Source organism: Echeneis naucrates, chromosome 3 (genome assembly GCF_900963305.1).
Source record: "Echeneis naucrates chromosome 3, fEcheNa1.1, whole genome shotgun sequence".
Lineage (NCBI taxonomy): Eukaryota > Metazoa > Chordata > Actinopteri > Carangiformes > Echeneidae > Echeneis > Echeneis naucrates.
Genome location: NC_042513.1, coordinates 5,038,994 through 5,062,769, shown reverse-complemented (window position 1 = coordinate 5,062,769; position 23,776 = coordinate 5,038,994). Strand labels below are relative to the sequence as shown.

General features: G+C 39.3%; 1 protein-coding gene across 2 annotated transcripts in view; it reads left to right on the top strand.

Moving 5' to 3' along the window:
• The window catches only part of sox6 (SRY-box transcription factor 6), a 122,013-nt gene that overhangs the window by 64,054 nt on the left and 34,183 nt on the right, over positions 1 to 23,776 (top strand). For both annotated transcript variants that reach the window (XM_029497809.1, XM_029497808.1), the window contains exons 7-9: positions 464 to 553; positions 10,186 to 10,358; positions 11,895 to 11,963. In XM_029497809.1, coding sequence (XP_029353669.1) covers positions 464 to 553; positions 10,186 to 10,358; positions 11,895 to 11,963 — 332 coding nt within the window. The remainder of the gene's footprint in view (positions 1 to 463; positions 554 to 10,185; positions 10,359 to 11,894; positions 11,964 to 23,776) is intronic.

The window sequence follows — 23,776 nt, the reverse complement described above, 5'->3', positions numbered from 1 at the left end:
CCTGGGTCGGTTGGCCCAGTGTGTTCTTTATCAGCTACCCCAGCGACAGCGTGGCAGATTGCAGCCATTCCTCCTCTGATTCATTGTCTGCTGGACAAATGTTAATTGTTTTCATCATTGGCAGCTATGTGAACGCTTGGACATACCCAGTCTCACTCTTTACCTCCTACTTAATGTGTGTCTGCGTTTATGCTGTCCCCACAATGCCTGTTTCCCACCTCAATCCACCTTTAGCTCATCTCTCAACTGACAGTCATTTTTAATGTTTGTAGTGCAATACCATCAAATAGGATATCATCAGGTTCATCATTTTCATTTAAGTGAATAGGATTTGAGATTCACAACATTTACAACATTTAAAAAACTAGAAAGCAAATATCAAACACACCATTACATTTAATTTCTTTTTAAAGTCTTGAAAATATGTATTCATGTTTTTGTTATATTCCTTTATCTTTTTTAGAATCCTCATGCATGGAGAAACTTCTCTCTAAAGACTGGAAAGAGAAGATGGAGAGGCTCAACACCAGTGAACTTTTGGCAGAAGTAAAAGGTAGGATGACAATGATTGCGTAAGCCAAGCAGATTTAGGGAACAAACACCACATTAAACCATGCTAACAAATCCCTCATTCCAATCAGGCATATATAATCTATGTACTATACGATCTCAGAAACAGCCTTGTACTGTGAAATAAAACAAAGGCCTTTGGCTGCCCTCCTTGTTCATTTCTCTCCTCCCTTATCTTTTGTTGGAATTCCTGACTCTGTCCAAACTGCTGTCTTCAAGATTCCAGTCCATTTAGACCACTTCTGTGGCACTCCGTGCTTGTCAGCAGTTTATTGTTGTTGTCCCTTCAGATGGCCCTGAGCCTAGCAACTGTGCTGTGGCACATGCAGCGTGTTCATGCTGCTCTGGTAATTGCTGAACCCAAAGCATGCTCCATGTAAACAGAGCACAGCTAAGCTGAAAGCAGAGAGGCTGCTAGCAGAGAAGAGTAGTAGATGTGGAGAAGCACAGAGTCATCTCCTCAATGTGCCGGCGTTTGAGAGGAATGTCTCAACTCTAACAGTGTACGCCCTGCGCAGCAGCAGATACAAGGGCTGCACAGCAAAGCGCAAGTCTCCACTCCCCTGAAATCTCTGTTTATGACAGCGTGAAGGTGGGCCGAGGATTGGCCTGGCTGCAGCTCAGCTCTTAGCACTGACTGTTACTGAGAGCTCCTGTGTTTATACAGCACAGGAACGCACAATACCAGCTGGCCGATAACACCATGCTGTCACTGGATCCTTGTCAGGCAACTTCTTTTGTCTTGGTTTAATTTCTTGATAATCGTTTAGACAATATGAATTCAGGACATTCTCAATCAACCACTGATATGTTTGTTTTTCGAAACACCATTTCACATTAATTGGACCTCATATTCTGCTGTATTAGATTTTGATCATTGCTTGGTTGTCTCCTTTTTGTAACATGTGACATGCATAAATAAGACAAGTGTTTGGGTTTAATCATTGAATTACACTTTCTCCACTTGGCGAGGAAAGGAAGAAAAGAGCTGTTGAATGTTCTAATAAGTATATTCATTGGCAATAACCTTAATGAACTGAAAGATAAATCACTGCTTGGTAAACTAGATTCATTGTACCTGCCCTAGTATACTGTGTGCCACTGTAGATCAAAGTGCACTGGGTAAAATGTTTAAAATGATTTAGCCTTTTGAAAGCTGTTCTGTTAAATTACAGGCAGGGCATTTCTTCTGATGAATGGGAACGTGAAGGTTACTTGGTGGTTTGTAAACAGGTAGGGAGTCTGATAATAAACACTATGGCCTCTGTCTGTTGATGAGTTATGGAGACAGTCTATACACCACAGTTACCGATATAAATGCTTCTCCTATCACAGTGGCAGCCTTAGATTTTTAATTAGCATGCCATTTCATATGACTGTAGACATTTCAAAGGGCTGCTTTGTGCTCCTCCTTACAAATGTCTCTCTCTCTCTGTTTGATGTCTGCCTGATGTAAATACGGGCAATTAAAAAGAAGCCCAGGGTTGGAGACACACAAGGTCCACTTAATTAAAACACAAACAAAAGTACCAAGCAGAAAACACCTTATGATTAAGATTTAAAGTGTTATGATGAAGAAGAGGGTCCATTAATTGTTAGGTTAAAACCAGTACACAAGGCGAACGTGCCTGTATGTTTTAAACCAATAAATGAGAATAAAGACAGACATTCAGGTGCCGACCACAGTACCTACTGGAAGAGTGGCCTTGTATATTATGTGCTGATCCTTTTGACATTGCTTTATCAAAACCTTGAGAGACAAGTAATTGTGTTATTGCAGAGGCAAGTGCTGTAACCTGACAGGTGAGGAAATCTTTTTGTTTCCCTCCAAGAAATCAAATAATGATGCAAAACAAAAATTGTAACAGAATTTGACCCTAGGCTCTGCTCATGAAAAGAAAGACATTCTTTTACTGCAGCTGTGTTCAAACATGCCCAAATTCTCTGTGCTGTTGAAGTGAACACGCACGTACAGTAAACAAACCAAACAAACAATAGTATCAACAGCATCAGAGATTTACCTCTCAAAGTCTGTTATCCCACCCAACTATGAAACTCTTACAGATGACAGCTTTGTAATTACATCTTATTATCATGTTTGGCTACATAATGTGTCATTTCCGAGGTTAAAGTTAAGTCATTTTTTAGGTTTTAGAGTCAGTGGAAACAAATGCAATAATCCAGTAGAGACATTTTGCCTAAGCCAGACATGTAGAACGGTGATATTAAGAGTTAATGATTTTAAATCTCTACTACCTTCTCCTATAAGCTGCGAGGGCTTAGCATCGACAGGGGCAGGAAAAAAAGGAGTCTGTGAAGGAGTATTAGTGGTGGATTTCTTTTGACCAGTCAATTCCAGAGCTGTTTGTTTTCATACCTGAGTTTAGCTGTCAATCTGCAGGAACGATGGAGAGAGATGAAATCTCCTGAACAAAACCACAGAGCAAGAAAGGGAGGCCAGCTGGAAGGGCTCCAAACCACAGAAAGTAGCAGATAATAGGAGGCAAGGTGGAAGGAGGAGTGCAAGGAGGAGGGTGAGACAGAGACCAAAAGCAATGTTTTATGTGGATACTTAATTTGACATTTATAATTATATAGCTCAAAGAAATTACATGATTTAGAATGCTGATAATCCCATAGCTTTTGCACTGTGAATATATATATTCATATATTCGCACACAGGATACACATTGTGTGCAATGTACACACACAGTGTCCTGTGGTTGATGAGGTTGCTCTCTGTTGCATACTCTTTGCAGGCTCTATGAGCCCCATGTTCAGCAGAGCTGTTTAAGTTTCCCTGCTGTGTGCCAGTCTCCTGGTCCCCTGTTGGGGGGTGGGGCTCAAGCATTTACTCAAACTGAAGGAAAATATGTAGTTACTAAATTGGAACACATGCTGTATTCATGCTCTTGGAATTTGCTGAAAATAAATAAATAAATAAATAAAATAAATAAACATAAATACAAAAAAAAATAAAAAAAAAAATCTTAACATCACACTAGCATTGAAATGGCTGCTTGAATTCTGAAGCAGAAAAATCCGGACTCTTGCACTGTCACAATCGATTTGAAAATGGTGTCCACATGACAGTAGTAGGGTGCAGACAGACGGTCCTGTGGCAGGAAGATAAGTGGAAGCTCTTTAGGGGGAGAACATAGGGCAAGGCAGGGAGGCAGCTGAGACTGATTTGATGCTGGCCCTACCTGTGCTGGCTTTACTCCTGCACAGACAGAAAGGAGTCCACTGTGTGAACACAGAGCCTGTATTGTTCAGTCACATGGGCTACCTTCAAAACACGATTATTCATTCAAATGTAACTTTATTCTTAATAGGTTATTAAAAACTGAGGGTTTTGTGCAATTGGAGCTACATAGCACAATATCTGTGCATGCACATTTCCCAGTGACACTGACTGACGCAGTGGGAACAGGAATTCCATGTAGTGGATTTGTGTATTTTTACAACATACTGTATATATGAATATTATGTTTAATGTATTAACTCAAACACACAAAAGCGTTCACACAAACAGCACAAAAGACTATTTGTCCAGTTGCTTCAGTCAAAAATGCCTCAGTTAGCATTTTCTCCACAACACTTCAGTCAACTGTTTGCCCTGTGCACTCAGGTGAAATATGAGCCACAGTAAATCATTATTCCTCAGGCCACATTTGCCAGATGAATGTATGAGAGTGTTGGACTGTGTGTTTTTCTCCTCTAATGAATTGAGGAATTTAGCTTGTGGAAATGGAGGTAAAGAAGGAAGTGCTGTGCTCGTGTATTTGTGAATGTATGTTTTTGTGATAGGAATACAATTATCTGTTTCTGCTATTAATTATATTCCAGGGGTTTGTCATGGTTCGACTAGTGACTTGAAAAGTTGTGTAATACCTTCATGAAATCATGCACACTAATCCTGTTCATCTGGAGAGAACTGAAAGCATTTATGGAGCAAACAAAAACACACAGATTTCATTTATGAAAGTAAAATATTTATCATCTTTTCTTCAAAAAAGCAAACTGTGCCTTTGTGGCCACAGCCATCCCTCAAGTCCAGGCCTACGTCAGTACTAATGATGTGAATGAATCTAAATACATTTTTTATATTTCTACACATAACTCTGAACAGATACAACTATCTGAATTTTAAGGCTCATCAAAAAGAGCATGAAAAATAGTTGTGAGAATTTCAAATCCAACATTTTTTTCTAATCTTATTTTCACTTGGATCTCCTTTCATTTGCATTTTTCTTAAGCTCTGTAATGTGGCAAAATTTTTTCTCAGTAGCTTTCTCAACTATCTTTCCATTTTTATTTTTTAGACAATCTGGCACCTTTCACAAGCAAATGGGAAACTATTGAGACGGAGTAAGAGACAATGTTAAAACTGCATGAAAAAGAGGCCAAGAAAACTTTTCAAATGTTTCTTGATACTTGTCTATTCTTTCATAGATGCAGAAGAACAACCTGAAATTGAACTTTATTTCCAGAATTCATTTCCACTCAGACCATTACTTTTTTTTTGCAGTTTTTGCTCTTCTGGAGATGAAGTTTATTAACCTTTATGCTTTCCCATACAATACATTATTTAAACTTTTATCTCATACTTCTTGCTGCTTATACATCTTTATCTACAATTTAACTATATGTTTTTATTGATGGTGTGTGAAACAATTCAACCCAGAAAATGTTAGATGGAGTATTTCTTAAGGACGAAACAAAAGTAAAGACTGTCTCGTACCTCTAGCTGCTACTATAGATGTTCTAAATAGATGTCAGTATGTCAACGACTTCACAGCCTGAGAACCAAGCAGGTGTTCTTGTATACTACTTTGTGAATACTTGTACGGGTCTCAGGTCCTGTTCAGCTTTTTCTGTCTATCACTGGTGATCTGGATTAAACCTAGACAAAACACTGGGATCATTGATACATTTATCCATCAAAGACAACAGTCTGAAAGTCTTTTGAAAGATCCCTTTTGTGCAGTCTAAGGAAATGGGTATGCTCTGCTTTAATTATCAGCTGTATAGATAAGACCAATGAATAAATGTTTTTTGAAAAGAATGAGATAACATCCAGCTCCTAATTCACTTCCAAGGTTTTGCAGACAGTAAGCTGTTGCCTTGATCACTGTCTCACCCCCTTTATACCCTTCATATGATAAAGACCTTGAAAACTGTGTGGGCTTTTTATAACTTAAGGGGACAGGAGTCAGACTCATCATCATAAAGACCATGAAAGATGAATAAAAGGATTGGAGACAATCTTTGTTCTCATGTAATGATCTTTGCTATTTGCTGCCATGAACACACACACACACACACACACAACATTCTCAATGGTGTCAGGATTTTTGGTTTGTCGCACTGTATTGCAGACTCAAAGAATGATGAGTCCAGTTATTGAAAGAACAGAAGTAAAGTTTCTGTGTTGAGTTATTTTCTGTCTTCAGTGTGAATTTCAGGGTCACTGCCATTCCCTGCGGCATTATCTGTTCAGGTCGAGCCTCTATCTTGGCTTTGATGAAGTACCTTGTCCTGTGTCATGGACAGACAGTGAAGTGCTGGAGCTTTTACATTAGCATAATTATACTGAAGAGTGAAGCGTCCTCTATCATCAAAATATTAGTCTCCATCTGTGTTCAACATGAACAGCAGAACTCATAGCAGATGAAGTGTGTTTTTATTAATAACCTCTCCACATGCCAATCAAGGTATTTATGTAAAAAAAAATCATCTGCTGAGCCATTAAAATGATTATAATCACATCTGTCAAAACTCGAATATATATGCTCATATATATACTTACAGAAAGGCATAGAGATATACCATAAAAGGAATACCAGACTACCATTAAAATTTCCAAAAAGTTAGTAGCTCAAGCACATATGTTTAAGGGCTTTTAAAAATCTGAGAAGATCTGACTTATTTAACAAGATGATAGGCAGTTTCTAATTTGAACTGGCCATTTCATGTAGGAAAGATCAGGGACTGCAAGTCATTGCTGCCAGTGGATGACATGTGCTGTGAGTCATTGCTCATGCTTGTTAATGGGGTTTTATTGGCAAGATTACCAGTTTTTATATCATGGCAGAGGCAGCAAGCCAGGTAAAGCAGCTGTTGTTCATATTGTCTAGGTTGCAGTACATGGAGACATGTTAACACCATATTACTGGAAATACATATGGCTTGGTAGCTTTGATGAACGAAGTGTGGTTAAAAGCAAGCTATACCATAAAACTAACTCATGTTATTCTAGCTTGATTTTCTGCCAATATAGATCCCCAATATGGCATATTTCTTGATGGAAGGATAAAATGTTTCATTCATAGTCAGTATCTTTAAAGTGAATTTGCTCCAAAGATGGCCTGCAATTCAAGTTTTAGTTGAAGCAGTTTTGTGGTTTTGGAGAAAGCTCTGCAAGCAGAAAAAGCTTTCTATTTTGAACACAGAAGAAGGTACCAATAGATGGAATTAGCTGCTACTCAATTGGCTCTTTGTGTTTTCCTCTGAAAGGGCAAAGGGTCAGATGACCACAGAGTTCACACACGTGTGCATTTACTCAGAGGCATGTACCTTCGATTCGATCGATTGGAGCAGCACACAACACACATCTCTGCCCACTCATGTCTACATTTGGTCCCTTTGGAGAGAGCGGAGAGAAAGAGCCTCAGCGTGCGAAGCATTCAAGCTATGTGAAATGTGTGTGTGTGGATACAGCTTGGTACAATCGTAGCATTTAGACAAGTCCTAATTTACTTAGGATGAGTTTGCAGCATATGGAAGTATCCACAATGGCTGACTGATAGAGAGACAAAGAAATTCCAGTCTTCTGGCGCTAAAAAACTCAATTCAGATCTGGTCATAATGGCTCAGCTGTCTTAACCAAAGGAAGAGGAGAGAATAGGGTGCCTTGTGATTTTCCCCCTTTTCACCCTCACCCTCCCTCGCTTTTCTTCTTTTTTTGTGCCTGAATCTTTTATCTGTGTTATTCACTCGGGACTCTTCAAAGTAACAAGCCTCCTTCTTTTTCCCCGGTACTGGACTTGGAACCCAAATTAGAGACTGCTTGATTAGAGCAGAGGGGAGGGAGCCAAGAGAGAGGGAGATGTGGGTATTGGACAGAACAAATCGCACCCCTACAAAGTGCCTTTTATCCAAAGACCCCAAGGCTCACACACCCCCATCCCTCCACAAGCAACCATGGCTCTACTTGTTTTTCTCTTATCATTTATTTAGTCACCCGTTGATGTTTTCTGCCCTACTTTGTGACGTTTAAAAGAGTCAGGAATCTCAAAAGGTGAATGTTGAATGGGCTGAAACTGAACAGCAAAGCTTAACTATCATCTCCACCCCTTTGTCAGTGTAAAATTTCTGAAGTTAACACAGTGGCATGGGAAAGAAAAACAAGAAAAACACCAGCACAGCTTGACCACTCACTCCTGGGATCCTCTTCCTCCAGACTGGTATTGTCCTCCTGAGCCTCAGTCGTCTAACAGGAGGATGTCACAACATGTTAGCTCTGGGCCAGTTTATGTAGCGCCAGGGCATCTCTGGGCTGTCTGTCTGCCATCGGAAGCGCAATACGAGGAGACATGTTAACGGGCAGACCCCAGCCCCACTGCTGTTAAAAGCCATGCAATATGCAGGAAACGGCCTCTTTTGTCAGCAGGCTGGTTAGACACAGACCACGACTCTCCTCTTCTGCACCACCCAATAAAAGTTTTATCTGGATTTTAAAGCTGATCCATAATTTAAAGCAGGATGTAAAAGATTTTTACACTAAGCAGCCAACAAAAAACATATGTCTGATTTTATACTGAGCTGTGTTTAATCTCCAGTACATTTTCATATTTTGGTATTATGTTCCCAAAAGTTGTCTTGCGTTTACCACTACATAACATTTCTTGCTGATATTTTAGTACCAAATTTGATTAAATTAGGCGAGAGACAAAATAAACTGTTAAATAACTGCGTTTAAAATGACCAGCAACGGAAGTTCCATATTGCAATACAGGGGGCAGTTCTGACCTCCAACAATTTGACTCAACATCGATACATTCAGCCGTCTGTTAATTTTCTTCTGGTGTCCTGACAGAAGGGAGCTCCCCACACTCCAGCCCATCAGATCCTTCTGTGGACCCAGTCCCTCTGTAAATTTATCCACAGAAATATCACATATTTTTCCAGTAGACTCCAGAAGATTTTGGCCATTTTTGTTTGTTTTTACAATTATTGGCCCTCCTAAACATATGAGCAAGCTCAGAAATCTACGATGAGATATACTAAGAGGGTTTGTTGAGTCCAGATGTAGTTCAGGGTCATCTGTGCTAGCCATCTTGACCTGCAAGATTATTTTCTACCATTTTGTAATTCTTCATTTCTTTCTGTTTTCTCTTTTTCTTGGTTTCTTTCCTTAGTTCCTCTCTCCTCCCCACTATAGTATTGATAGCTGGGATTTATTGTGACAATGACTGATGTATTTGTAAAGGCAGCTCCTTCACGGACACAGCCAAAGGTTAATAAAATTGGTGCTGATTGTATCAATTTTACAGAAAAGCCATTCACAACAAGTGTAGTTGGGTGAATAAGAAGTCAATTCAGGCCTTGGAAACTGCACACAGGGCCAATGAATAGCTGCTTTTAGGTGCTTTTTTTTCGTTAGCAGGATAAATGGAGAATTGCAGCTCTCTTCCATTGCAGCAGGCAGCGGAGGCAGAGTGAGTCAAACCAAGGTTCAGACAAGCGTGCCAGTAAATTGCCCTGAATGGGATCTGGAGGTTGACAGGCCCTATTAAGACAAACGGCTTTCCTCATCGGAGAGATAAAATAAATCAGGTGTTTAGTCAAATTAAAATAGTTTGAGTGGAGAGGGCCCATGGGAGCTCTCGCAGAAACTCAAGACAGATGTGGCCAGAGACGAGAGGAAGACACCCAGGAAGGAATTCAGCTCCTGCTGGCCGCAGGCCAGACTTCACTCTACAATTATCTGAATCCCCATGCTTTTATCATTCTCCTTCTCTCTTTTATTGTCTTTCTCTCTCTCGGTTTGCCCATCTCTTTACTAATATGCTTCCCCAGATCAGCTTGTCACACAGGAGTGCAGTGGGAGGAGAGTGAGTTACTGTCTAGCCTCTCACTGGCAATTATGTTGGCTGTGTAAGTCAATGGTAGGATCACTTAGCATTGATTAGGCGGCGGGAGAGAACAGTGTACCTGCTCTCTATCTCATACATTGTGGACATGTGATTAGTAGACAGAGAAGTAAGTCTTAGTCTGTCATTGCATTTTTTTATTTTAATTTTTTTTGAGTAAGCCTGCAATAACTACACAGATAATATTATAATAATATTATAATATTGTGTACAGTACAATAGCAGATGGACACTTTTCTATTCTTAGCATACTACATTACCATGATCGTCTTCACACTCAGTATTAAACCTCTATACATTGGTTATTTAAATCAGAAACTTTTTAAGGTCTTTTTTTATTTTTTTTTTTACCAAATATCCACAACACAAACCTGTATCTGTGGGCGCTCCACCCTTTATCTTGTCTTTCTGGTCCTGACACTTTTTTCTCTTTATCTCCCCTTCTCTCACTCACTAGGGACTCCAGAGAGCCTGGCGGAAAAGGAACACCAGCTCTCCACAATGATCACCCAGCTGATCAGCCTGCGAGAGCAGCTTCTCGCTGCACATGATGAACAGAAGAAACTCGCTGCCTCACAGATGGAGAAACAAAGACAGCAAATGGAGTTAGCCCGTCAGCAACAGGAGCAGGTAACTGCTCACTCTTCTTTTCTCACATCCACAATATCTTAATTTTCTTTCTTTTCTATTTGCTTTCCTTCTTTGCTTCCTTCCTTTTCAAAACATCCACTTTTCGTCCTCCTCTAAACTTGTTTACTCTATTCCCCTTTCATTTCCTAACGTAACTATTCAGGATTGCATATTACCTTTCATGGCTGAAATGTGCCAATAAAATTGTAGTATAAATTTTGAATAATATCAGATTTAAGATAAGTGATATTCTATATTGCTTCATATTTCGGTCATGCTCTCTCGCCCACATTTATGCTGTGTGGTAGGAAAAATGTTATTATGACTTGTACTAACAAATGCTACAGAATGTGTGAATTAAACGTTATATTAAACATGGAAGTCCTCTATATCTTATAAATCGACTCCTATTAGAACAAGCCTGGCATTAGATTTGCAGCACAAATCAGGCCAATGAGCCATATTGTACAAATCAGCAAATTAGCAGAGGCCATGAAGTGTGTTAATGTCGGGGAAGAAATAAGGACACAAACTATCCACACGGGCGACACTTTTATTATCACCAGCCACTCTAATGGCTATGAGTCAATTATCAGCAAGGAGTTCACTCAGAGTTTTCTCAGCACACTCTCAAACCCTCCTGTGTTAAATGAAGAGATGGACCATATACCTAGGAGTGATGCATTTGGACATAGTACACTAATAATACATTAACAGTATTGATTTTTTTTTTTTTGCAATCAATGATGTTCATTTGCAAACTACACTCAACTCTATGGGATTTGTAGACATTGCAGCGGAAACGAACAGTGATATAAGACATTTTATTATGGATCTTATTTAAAAATAGAAGAATATTAATAAAATGAGGAGAGAGGGGGAGGGAAGGGGAGAGAGGGAGAGTGAGAGAGACCGCTGAGAGTTAGAATGTCATCAAGCCATCAAGATACAACACAGTAATTAACTGTTGACACTCGTGAGGAAGCCAGCACAAATTAATCTTGACACATTTGCAGACGACTGATATCTTACAGTGAACACTTTGTAATTATATTTAAAAATGAAAATTAAATGACACTTAAAACTAGGTTGTCATGCTCAATGAAGTGGGCATGTAGAAAGAGGAATTGCTTTGATGGGAGGGATTGTGGTGTGGCTGCTCATCCACTCTGGGATGGCAAGGACCTCTGTCATACACTGCCTGCGCTAGTTATCTCCCTTGTAACCACATTCATCATCGCTCATTCTCTTTTACCTCTTATTTTCTTTCATAGCCATTTGGAAACTCCTTTTTTTTCATATTTTGCAACAATTTAGAAAACTATATTTCAGAGACTTCACTAACCTGCCACGCAGTACTATCGTCTATCTCATCCATCTTGACAATCTCTGTTATTCAGCCTGAAGTTGCAGCACAGTTCCCACAGAACTGCTACTTAGTAAAAACAGAACAAAAGTATTAAACGATGCTTGTCTCACATGTCAATTTAACAAGAATATATTTAATGTACTGTCTTTATTTATTTTTCCAAACAGATTGCAAGACAGCAGCAGCAGCTTCTGCAGCAGCAGCACAAAATCAACCTCCTCCAGCAGCAGATCCAGGTCAGTGAGTGTGCTTCTGTTGGCCACGTTACACACAGCAGCTTACACTTCTTTACTTTCTCTATGCTAATTACAACATTTCTCCTCCTTATGTGTAATCATTGTACCACTGCTGTCACGTCTAGATTTAATGGAACAGATCAATAAAATTAGACATTACAGTTAGATCATGGCGAACTTCTGTTAGCTTCTTCTCATCTGTTGTTTTTTTTTTTTTTTGTTTTTTTTTGCAAGCTGGTCTTTTAATCTTTTTCTGTCTAACTAACATTCATCAGTTTCATCAAATGGTAATTGCCTGTTGGTAATCGTGAGGGGTTTATAATATGTAGGAGAATAATTAACACATCTGAATGAACAAAAAAAGGGGGTAAAGTAACAACAGCTAATGAGTCCTGTTGATGGAGAAGAGCCTGGAGGTAGGGGACATGAAAGAGGCTGGTAAATACCTCTGAAACGAGTCAGTCCCAAAAGGGCAACGTGGCATGCTTTCACACAACACAAGAGCTACTGCATCTCAGATCGTCACTGTGCTGTATGGGTGGCATTGTTTCTTTTTCTCCAAGTTCCTTGTCTTTCAACCATTGCACCTCATGTCACACATTATCATCCTGATTAGTGTGTGTATGTGTATGTGTGCCTTATGTGATAGTGAAGACCACCCAGATTGCAAGTTAGTGGACATAGTTAAAAAAAAATGCAGGGTTATCGGGGTTTGGTAACTGGCAGTGGTCAAGGCTGTGAGCTTGGCTGTGTGTCTGAAGCTAACATTATCCTGCTGGGTGCGCAGGGTGTCAAGCACATCCTTCTCTGTTCACCTCCTCCTCTGCCTGTTCTTCTCACTAACTCCCCATCCGCCCCTCTCATCACACTTTTTTCTGCCTCTTGAAACTCTCACTTGAAATAAATTGTTCCCCCATTACCTTTAAGTAGTCCTCACAGGCAATTCTATTTGTTTTGCTTTGTTTTTATTTTTGTTTTTTATTTTTTCCCAAAGAGCAGTTACACCGTGTCCCTACAAAACCCAATTTTTTCTTATGTTAACTTGTTAGCACAACAGCCACATTTATCGCTGTGACTCTCTAGGACTTATTGAGGAGAAAAGCCATCCTGTTAACACGTTCTTGAGGAGCCACTAGTCTGGACCTTTCACTTAAAATGTGGACAGTCTACTGGAAAAACGATTTCATATTACACTTCAATACAGAGTAGCAGAGAGCACAACACTGTCTAGAAAACACTTTAAAATCAAGTACCTTGTACACTACTGAGAGGCCAGTTTTACTCATATCATGGAGGGTCCTTTACTAATGCTCATTGAGCATAAGGGCACAGCCCTAATGCATCTCACTTTTAGAGCCCCTTGCTTTCATCACAAAGTTAAAGGCAAATGGTACCTGAAAATTCCCCTTAATGCATAGTTTTGAGAGAGAGTGGAGGGGGTTGAGTTTGCATGTGAACATTCTTCTAAATATCCATTTCAAACACTTGAACAGAGATACAAGTAAAGTCCTTCCTTGCACAGCCCAGACAGCCAGCCTCTCCCATGGCAAAATAAGCCACAGATCTTTCTTGATAAAAAAAGAGAGAGAAAAGCCACATCCACAATTAAACAAAGAACTATTTTCAGACCATCTGTTCCTCTGCCCATTAGCCTCTGCTCGCTGCACTTTTCTGACAGAACACCAACCAAGAACAAACAGAGATTGCTCTCAATACTTCAAATAAGTTTGATCATGTGCAAAATTGTTTATCCAAGAGTAAATCATTTCAAGCAGTTGATGCTCTCCCTCCCTAACCTCGTTCCCCCAAATATCCAGGGTGGTGATATAGATAAAAGCGAATCGGGGTGAGTTAACGAAGTATTTTGGCTGCTCTGTTTTCATTACTGCCGCCTCTTAAAAATGCCCTGACCATTTTAATATATAACAAGTTTGACTTAGTTAATTCTGTAACCAAGTTTTAGCAAAGAGGTGAACGGTGTTGGGAGTTAGCATGGAGAGCACAAAATTTTATTCGAGATTCCACTGGCCATCAAAGTCCCTCTGTTTTGGCCTCAGGGAAAAAGTCAAGAGGAAAACTATTGATGATGTAACTGATCACTTCAGTGGACACTCTAAACTGTCCAAACAATAAAACCACAAGGATTATACTTGTAACTGGAGACTGTTGTGGACATGTTATATGTGCTTTCAGGAGGTTTTTGCATGTGGATTGTGAGGAAACTGTCAGACATTTGTAGTTATTGCGGTTTAGTGAGTGAGTTTTGGAGTAAGAAAGCATGCAGTTTAATCAAGTTTCCCTTTTGAATAGCCATCTCTCTTTTTATCCTTTCTCATCATTCTTACAAGTGAGTGGGAGATTTAGTCTTTGTCCTTCGGGATTACAATGTCACTTGTTTTAAGATAGCAGATGTTTTGATTACAGTGTCAGGGGCTTATCAAAAGTTAAAGCTCAAGGCTTTGTGTGTTTTCCCTCAGATTGTTTGTATTCCTTCAGTCCATCCTTGTCGCTGAAATCGTCTTGGTACTAATTCAATCCCAGGATGAGATTAACTCTTAAATTGATTGAGTTGAAATTTTGAAGGACCATTCAAGATTATACTAGACACATATGACAATCAAGTATATAAGTAGAGAACTTTGTCCCATAAGTTACTTATCTCTCAGTTTCTATAGCAACTAGAAGACTGGAGAAAGGGAAAAAAACAGTGCTCAGTGTTCTTAATATTTTTTAGCTCAGCATCACTCACTTACACAAGCATTATTTGAATCTCTTCTACATAGCTTTCTGTTTCATACACACACTCCGTTCTCCTGCTCCTAATTGAAGGGCAGTTGCCGCAGATAAGAACCTAAACGGTATCACGCTGATCATCAGACTGTTGACTTGTGTTTGCTGACATTTTCTTCTATATTCATTTTCTAGTTCCAGTACATCAGCATTAAAAGCAAGATGTACTAAGAAGTGAGCAGCATTAAAGTCAGAATGTCAGAATGATTTATCAAAGTCTTTCTGGTTATTAAATAAAATAAAATACTCTCAGAAGACATTGACAGTTACAGTTAAGTCCATAACTATGCCACAAACAGCCATCTCCTCACCTCACATTATAATCACTCTCTGGTTTAACTCACAGGCAGACATGCAGTTACTCATACACATGCACAGAGGTGATCGAGTACAGAACAGAGCCACACAGGGATCCAATGCATTGATACACACATCAAGAGAATAAATATTGGCTGAAAGGTCAGGGTGAACTTTATCTTCACAAACAGGCTGGAGAAAGCAGAGCTCCCCAGATGAAACAGAGGGACATTTTTAATCCAAAACATTTCATTTATTTAATTTTTTCTAATTTAAAATATCACAATATGCATTGATGTGCCTGTTCTGAGTGCACTGAGATCCAGGAGTGAGAGATAATACATTTCTATGGAGGCCATTGTCTGTTTTTGAAGCCATAAATGATCCGTTCATAAAACAGGCCTGGTTCTGTTTAACTCCCTTTGACCCTCTCCTTATACACAGACTGGCTTCAAACTGCAACATCGCTTTATGTCAACACACATTACCGGTGATTCTGCATCATACCTTTAACCTTGTGTCCACACAGATACACAAACAGAGAGTCTCCTCAGTTTAAAAAGGAAAAATACGACATTAAAATAGGAAAAGTCAGTATATTGTTGTCTATTGCAAACTTCAAAGTCATAGAGGGTTGCTCACATGTGTCTTTAATGCTGTAAAAAGCAACAGGGGACATGCAGACACTCAATGGTTGCATGCTAAGGGTACCTAGATTAAAGATAAAAATTGATTTAAACTAGCATTTAGCTGCCCCCATTTTATTAGACGGACAATGTAGAGTTATTTTTCAAAGCATATATTGTAAGATAAACTGAAGGACGACAGCCATGGTCGGTGCTAACAGACTTCTCTTTTATCTAAAATGCAATTACCTCCTTTTTATTGCCCATGTGTGAAACTCTAGAACTCTGTAATATGTTACCGCTTTGATTTTTAAACGAAATTAAGCACAAATGAATAGAGCCTTCTTTCCTTTTATACTACTTTTTAATACAGACAAAATGATCTTACATGCTGCTGTTTACTTTCAGGTAGTGTATTTTTAGAAAGGCAAAAAAATCTGGATAGCTGTGGGCTTTAGTAAGTTGCACATGGATTTTCCATTTCCGTTTGTTACAAAGAAACCTGGGTTTCCACAGGGGACGTTCTGTAAAAACACTACAAGCACTGTATATATATATATATATATATATATATATATGGGGGGGACGGGCTGTGGGTGTTGATTGTGGTAGTGATTGCTGTTTAATTTGTCCCATAAGAAATCCAGGTTTAAATTTTGATAAATTGTATATAGTGAGTACATTAGAGAGGAAATGTTAACATTTCGGCTGGAAACATCTGTATGACCTTGACAAATTTGGATTTCAGCTCTTCTTGTACATATTTTATTTAATGAATTTAGGTCTTCGGGATTAGTCAAGTTAAACATCATACCTCTATTATTCTTGCATGGCTAATAGATACCATCAAGTCTTTTCACACATTTCCAATAAAATCTAGCCCCAGCTTCAGCTTGGCCCCCTCAAGGACGTTCACATTCTTGTTGTGATGCCATTATAGTGTTATTCTGCTCCAAGCTTAGGATGCTTTGGGTCTCTGAGCTAATTCAACATAAATCATCACAGTCTTTGTCACTAAGAAAAAAAAATTCTCAAAGAACGGGCCTGCATTAGACTGAATGAACTATTCTCTCCATCCTCAAAAGCCCTACACAACCTAATGTTTCTACCATTGTTGCTTGCAGCAGGGACTGTGTTACAATTTCTACATGAAGCTTTTTATCTAGTGCATTACAAATATCTCGTTATCTAATCTGATCTTTGCATGACAGAGTCTGTGCAATTGGTGTGTGTCTGCTTCATATGGGAAGTTGTCTTTTACTGGTCCTGCTTTGTAATTTTTTTTTATTAACATAAGAAGAAATATGCGTGTTATCAACTCTAATTTAATGCCTCTTTAGCTACCAATTTAGAGCAGCAAAGATTCCAAAAGTACAACATTATGGTAAATATTTTCAATCATTCAAATGAGTTCAAATAAACAGGGCTGTATGGTAATTGCACAAAGATAATAGTGATAATTTGTGTATTCTCAGATGCTTCTGTTGTCTCCCCGGCACAAATGATTTTCTCAGTGTGAGACTTATTAATGCACTGGCAAAAAAAAAAAAAAAAAGGCACAAAAATAGACATTGTTAAAGAGAACGTGTAAGTCCCCCAATTAGCACAGCTAGATTGGAACTGTTAGCATGATAATAAGAGAATAATAGAGAAGGGAAATTATACTGAGTGTGTGTGTGTGTGTGTGTGTGTGCACATGTGTTTTTGTGTAGATGTTTTGCTGCCAGTTCTTCCCCTTGTGTTGAAGAGCTCTGCTAGTAGGATTATGTGGGGGCATTAACAGCCTAGTCCGACGGGCTTGGCTCTCGCCCAGGGAGGCTCAGTCCAGCATGTTCATCCTCCATTTAAGGAGACTGTTAGCTGATGAAGATGTGCACATGCAAGACTAAAGATAAAAGAAAGTGGTGGCCCGACTCATTAGCCCCTGTGATTTATTATATTGACACTTGGATACAAATAATTCCATTTAGTGGACCCCACTGGTTGGGATGAGGGATCAATTCAATTAGTTATGAAATGTGACTTCTTGTCAGGAAGCAAAAGAAATACTAATATTAAATAAAATCGCATGCAATTTAAACAATAAAGCCATCGTGGCCCTGTTAAAACTTAATGATGCGCAGAAAGGTGTAATGGATTGAACCTCAGTTCAGCAATGGCAGTGATAGTTTGCAAATGAAGCTAAGTGGATGTATGCAATGTCATTTGTCTCTTAAAACAAATCCTTGCTTTTGGAATGTAAACATTAAACAGTGCTAGAAGAGCCTTGGGGCTGTGGGTTTAATCCCATTGTGGGGGAAGCTTTAAGTTATATTACATAGCCTAGGTAACTGAACTGTACTGCTTTAAACTAAACAAAAGAAAATGGGATTTAAAGAAAACAAAAAAGGCACAGCGGAATCCATCTTTGTTTACATGTGACAACTGATTACTGGGTTTATTGAGGTTCTTTAGACACTGTCAAATGAAACATGTACTTGCATGTACTGCTTTTATCAGTCAGCTAGAAATGTAGACAAACACATAACAATTATTGGTGTAATTGACGCCACAAAGCCGTGTCTTTGTGTAATTGGCCTTTGTATTCAGACACCTAAGTTGTTTAAGCAACAATAATTAAGCGGCTCCATATGAGAGGTGGCACATGAATAGCTCTAATGTGTGAAATCACACCTGAGGGTCTAGTTAAAATTACTCACCTGAGGGCTTTGTTAAGCAGCTGTGGGACAAGTTAATTTGTGATGCGAACATCCAGTCGTCTATCAGTCTTCACAAGTGACAGGAATAATCAACACAAGACCAGAGGTTAGAGCAAGACCAGACACAGGGTGCTGTGGATCTTGTAAATTAATGGTGCTAAATAATCCTGATAACTGAACATCCATTCTTTGCTTACATGCCCAATGAATAAGGATTTTTTTGTTCTATCTGAACATAACAATAAAGCACCTGTTTTGAGCCCTGCAAACGTTCCCTGGATGAAGGCAGAGAGCAAACACTTAACATCCATTGTACCCCAACTCTCCAAAAGAAAATATCAGTTGAAGGAGAACACATCCTCCAGTGTGATGTTGATTTAGTTTCCTCTCCCTCTCTCCATAGACTATGTTTTCTCTGCTAATGTTGTGTAAACTGTTTTGTCTTTGCATTGGCTTTGCATGGACATCTTCCTCAGTGGTGGACACACTCACAGGGAGAAGGACCTGCATTAATAGGCTCTACTGTGTACAGGCAGCCGGCAGGGAGAAAGGGGCGCGTGTTTTCTTAGGGCTGGGGTGGCAAAGCAAAGCATTCAGCCCACGGCCAATGTAAAAAAAGGAGCTTTTTGTTTTTGGGCTAGAGGGGAGTCAAAGCATTGAATGAGCCATTTTGTCCAGTGCAGTTTTTGCTCGAAGTAGAATTTAAGAATTTTTCTTTTTTCGCTTTGTAATTTTCAAAATGCATCATGCTATCTTGTTTGACCTCTTATGAATGCTGTCATTTTCCTTGGCCACATCAGGTGATGACATTTGAGCATGGTTGAAGTCTCGGCAAGACACCTGTGTGTCTCATGAAGCTGCCTTTTCAGACAAGCCTGTTCTCTGCCGAACAACGGAAAGGATTCTGTTGTTTTCTGCTGCCATGGCAGCTGGGAGGTTATAGACAGAGCCTCAATTTATGATGGGGGAGGGACAGGCAAGACAGAGGGGGCAACCCAGCCACAGATTGGACAATCCTGTCGCACAAATTTTCATTTCATAGTTCAACAAAATAACTTTTCTCATTAACTTGACATCAATAAATGAGGTTTGTCTCTCACATTTTAAATACATGTTGGATTATTGAATCACTAATGCTTCATATCAGTTTTATTCCACAAACACAGAGAACTTAAGGGTGGGCAAGCAGAGTATTTGTGCCTCTGGTTGCCACAAAGTGTTAAATATTTGCCACATTATTTCATAATCCTCAAATACTAAAATCTTTCTTATTTTATTCTTTATGTCTGTTCTTCTCTTTCCCATGTTTACACATGCTGTTTGAAGGGGTCCCCATGGATTTGTCCAGTTTATTGCAAACCTTCATTTTACGGCCAGACCTTGAAAAGAAACTACCATCAAAAAAGAGCTAATATTCTTCGGAAATATGACACTGAATTTGATGTTGAAAAGAATCTGTAAGGCGGGCTTATGTTGGTGTGTGCACACAATTCATTCAACATTTCTTGTGCCTGCATGTAAGTTTTTTTTTTTTTTTTTTCTTGTTCTAAATCTAAACGTACTTTCAGCATGTCCAGGAAGAAAAGTGGACAATGTAAGATCACAGATGGCTGTCACCAAAAATGTCTCTTTCATCACTAAATATAAAGCAATCAAAAGCTTTAAATTGGAGGGACATGCTTTAAAGCTTGATATTTTCTTTAAACAAAGATCAAATTATGAGAGACATTTCATCAAGAATAAGCATAATTAACAGTTTCTATTAATCCCATTTCATTACAAGAAATTCACTTTTGCATATTTGCATTATTTTTTTTTGTATTAATGCACAATTTAATCGCTGTTGCACAAGCAGTAACTTGTTATTTTTAAATGTGTTTGTTTTACCTTTTTTTTGTCTATTTAAATGTTTTCCATCAAGCTTCACATTCAGCTTTTATTATTTATTTTTTCTACAACATTTATATACTAAATATTCATTCAATTAAAGCAGTATGCAGAAGTCCTGTAAATGCCTGGCAGTTGTATTTAAGTAAACAGTACTCAGCCGTTCTATCCACAATTCCAACCAAGTCAGTAGGGGATGGAGGAGGGCTGGAGTGGAGGGATTTGGGGTAGAGTGTGTTAGGCAGGTCAGGGGGTTGGACTACCCTGCTTTCAAGCTCTCATCTTAATATAGACATATTGGAATGGCTGTTTTCCAAGAAGGCTTGTTTTACTGTGTAAGGAATTAGTTGAACAAGAATACATCTATTGGTTATTCCCTCAGCAGAGCCTGACCTCACTCCAGTGTCTGGATCTGCAGCATTTTATCCTCAACAGCTCACACTGTAACACACAAAAGCATGACTGATGTGCTGCATCACACACAAAACTGAGCAAACAGCGCTCTGCCCTCAGAGCCCAAACAATCCACAGAAAATATGACGCGAGACCCTCTTTCTCCCATCATATTTTCTGCGTCTACCGTGTCTATTCTGTTTATCTGTGGCTTTAGCTTTCTGCCTTTGAATTATAAAGGAAAGGATACTGGACACAAATTTCAGTTGCTGGAAGGAAAAGAGGAGAAAAAAGGTCAGAGACCTGACTAGCAGAAGGGCCCTTTGTTAGTGACTTGAACCTCTCCAGGGCTTTTGCCCTCCCCACTCAAAGCACTTCCAGAGCAGACTAGCAGGAATAATATGCCTCAGTCTAGTGGGTGGTAATATGAAGACCTTCATTCACAAGCAGAAGTCTGGAGAATCAAAGTCTAGTTCAAATCTATTGATCCATATGTCTGATTACCATTAGCTACAGACAAATCCAAACACACTGCATTTGTGTTTGATCAATGTGTGTGTCTGCCATGTGATGTAACTACTCAGTGTACAGCATTAGTGTAACCAGCAGATAAGTGACCTGTAGTAAGGAGTAATATGTGTTTAAAGAAGCACTGATTGTTTCATTGAGGGGAAACGGAGCCCTGAAGCGACTCGACCCATTCAGCAGCACAGAACTGCTTCCACTGATTTTCCTCCTGGTTAAGCTCCAGTACAGTGTACACCGAGTGGGCTGTGTACACAGGGCGGGTGTTAAACATATCCTGCTGTCTAGTGTCAGTTTTACTGTGTGTACTGCAGTTGAGATGTAGCCAGACTTGCCAGTTTCCTCGAGATCACTTTCCCTTTAAAAGGATCACAAAAGGTGATTTATACTCGCAGGCGTTTGGTGTGCAGCTTAGTGGAGAGCAGGGGGGAGCAAAGTGTGAACAGTAACAGCTGGAGTCTATGCTCTCTGGGTGAAATTACAGAACCACTCTTATAGAAAATGTGAAAAAAGAAGGTTAGTGAGAGCTGCGGATCTGACAGCTACTAAAGTGTGGAAGTAATTTTATTAAAATGAGATGTCAGTGACAGATGAGTCCTCCTCTAATTACTAGTTACTGGTGATTGTGATCTTTTCCTGAAGGGAAAGGCACCTATTATAGTCTAAATGATTGTACAATGATTGTCATATTGCTTTCAGAATCACTCTCAAACAGACAACGTCTCTCCAAGGGAAATGAATTCAGATTATATCAAAGACAAGCATCTGTGTGAGAGGTGTGTTAAAATGTGTCAACGAGTAGATAATCAAGATATTAGAGCTAGGATCGCACAGGTCATTTCAGGTTAATAACCATGAAAAAGGTGAGAATGAGTGAGATGTTTGTCCTTTTTGCCCCTAATTCATTTTACTCTTGCTAATCCTCAGTGATTGTGCCAGTAAAAACTTGCTTCCTCCGTGTAAAGAAATGTGGCTTGTAACGAGGAGCAATGCACGAGCATGGTTGGTGCATTGATGTGTAATGGGGTTTAGAGGGAAAGCCAGCAGGGGGTCTTCAGGCCTCCTTGGTGCTTTGTACAGGCTATAACAGACAGTGAGGAACATGGGTGTTGACAGCGGCCCAAGTTAGAGCTGTAATGCGCTGTTCATCTCCATTTGCTCTCAGTGTTTTGGAGCTGTTTGCACAAGTGTTACAGGTGGAGGCTCGCGTGTTTCTGAAAACCAGATTGCGTACTTTTCTCATTGCCAGAAATATGCCATAGCATTTTTGGAGGTTCAATGCAGGTCTGCAGAGATATTGTTAGAATAAGGAACATCACTTGTCAATAAATAAATAAATAAATGAATAAATAATCATTTAATTCAAAATTTTAAACATTAGTAGACAGTGGCCTTATGCAACTTGATGTACATGATGAAGTAAATCATTCATGGGTGAAGACAATATTCAAATAAATGTGGGTGTGTTGGGCCATCTTTACAGTCAAGCCTGTCTTCTATATCTTGTGCGTTTATACGTCAGAGCTGAAGCATGGCTGAGTTGAATGTTTAATTGGCTCTCATTAATAATTAATTATAAAAAGACGGACAAAGCCAAATGACTCACTCAATGACAAATATTCATTTGTAATGACACTGAACGAAATAGAAAGTGATGAATAGCCAAATTGCAAAACCACAAAAGGACAAGTATGTACCTGATGTTTTGACCTGTATTTTTGCTTTAAAAAAAAGAAACGCAAACCAGATTAGCTCCGCAATTATTTGGTCTCTGTATCTGCATTATAGTTGCAAGTCGGTCCTATTTATCAAACACCAGCATCTCCTTGAGAGGGAAACAGATTGCATGCTGGCCTGCTACAGACTTCATCAGGTCATGTGAATTGATGATACATGTTGCAAGGCGGCTGAGTTCCCCCAGAAACCTCTGCTGGAGCGCATGCTGGCAGAGACAGGGGTCTCAGCCAAGTCTTTCTGACTGATCACTACAGATGCTCCTCTTCAAGTATTCCGAGTCAGATCCTTAGTGCTGGGTCTTGAGGGACAAACAATAGCACCTGTTCCTCATAAGATAGCCCATTCATGTATCTTTAATGAAGCCTGGGGGCAGATGGTGTGAAATGACATTATCCAGTTCTTAGCAGTGTTAAGACAAAGGAAGAGCAGTGCCGACACAACAATGCAGCTGTCTTTATGAGGAGAAGGGACGGCGCTGCCCAAGTGCCCCGCTCACATCTGCTCCACTTCATTCTTTGACTCTTCAAGATCATGTTGGCATAGAAATATCCTGGGCGCTAGGCCCACTCATAGATGAACTTGAGGGAGAGTACATGGCACACATATGTATGCACTTTTTTTGTCTCTTTATTTCTTTTACATAAACTTCTTAATTTTTTTCTTCTAATTTGCTTTAACCCTCAGTTTTTCCTTAAAAAAAAAAAAAAAAAAAAAAAAAAAAAAAGCACTTGTGAAAATATTAGAATCAGTTCAGCCACTGTGCCAGCTGGTAATTGACAGATCAACTAACCTCCACTATTTGTTGCCACCTTGAAGCTCCTCAGAATTTGATTTGCCTTTCTCTGACATTAGTTGCCGT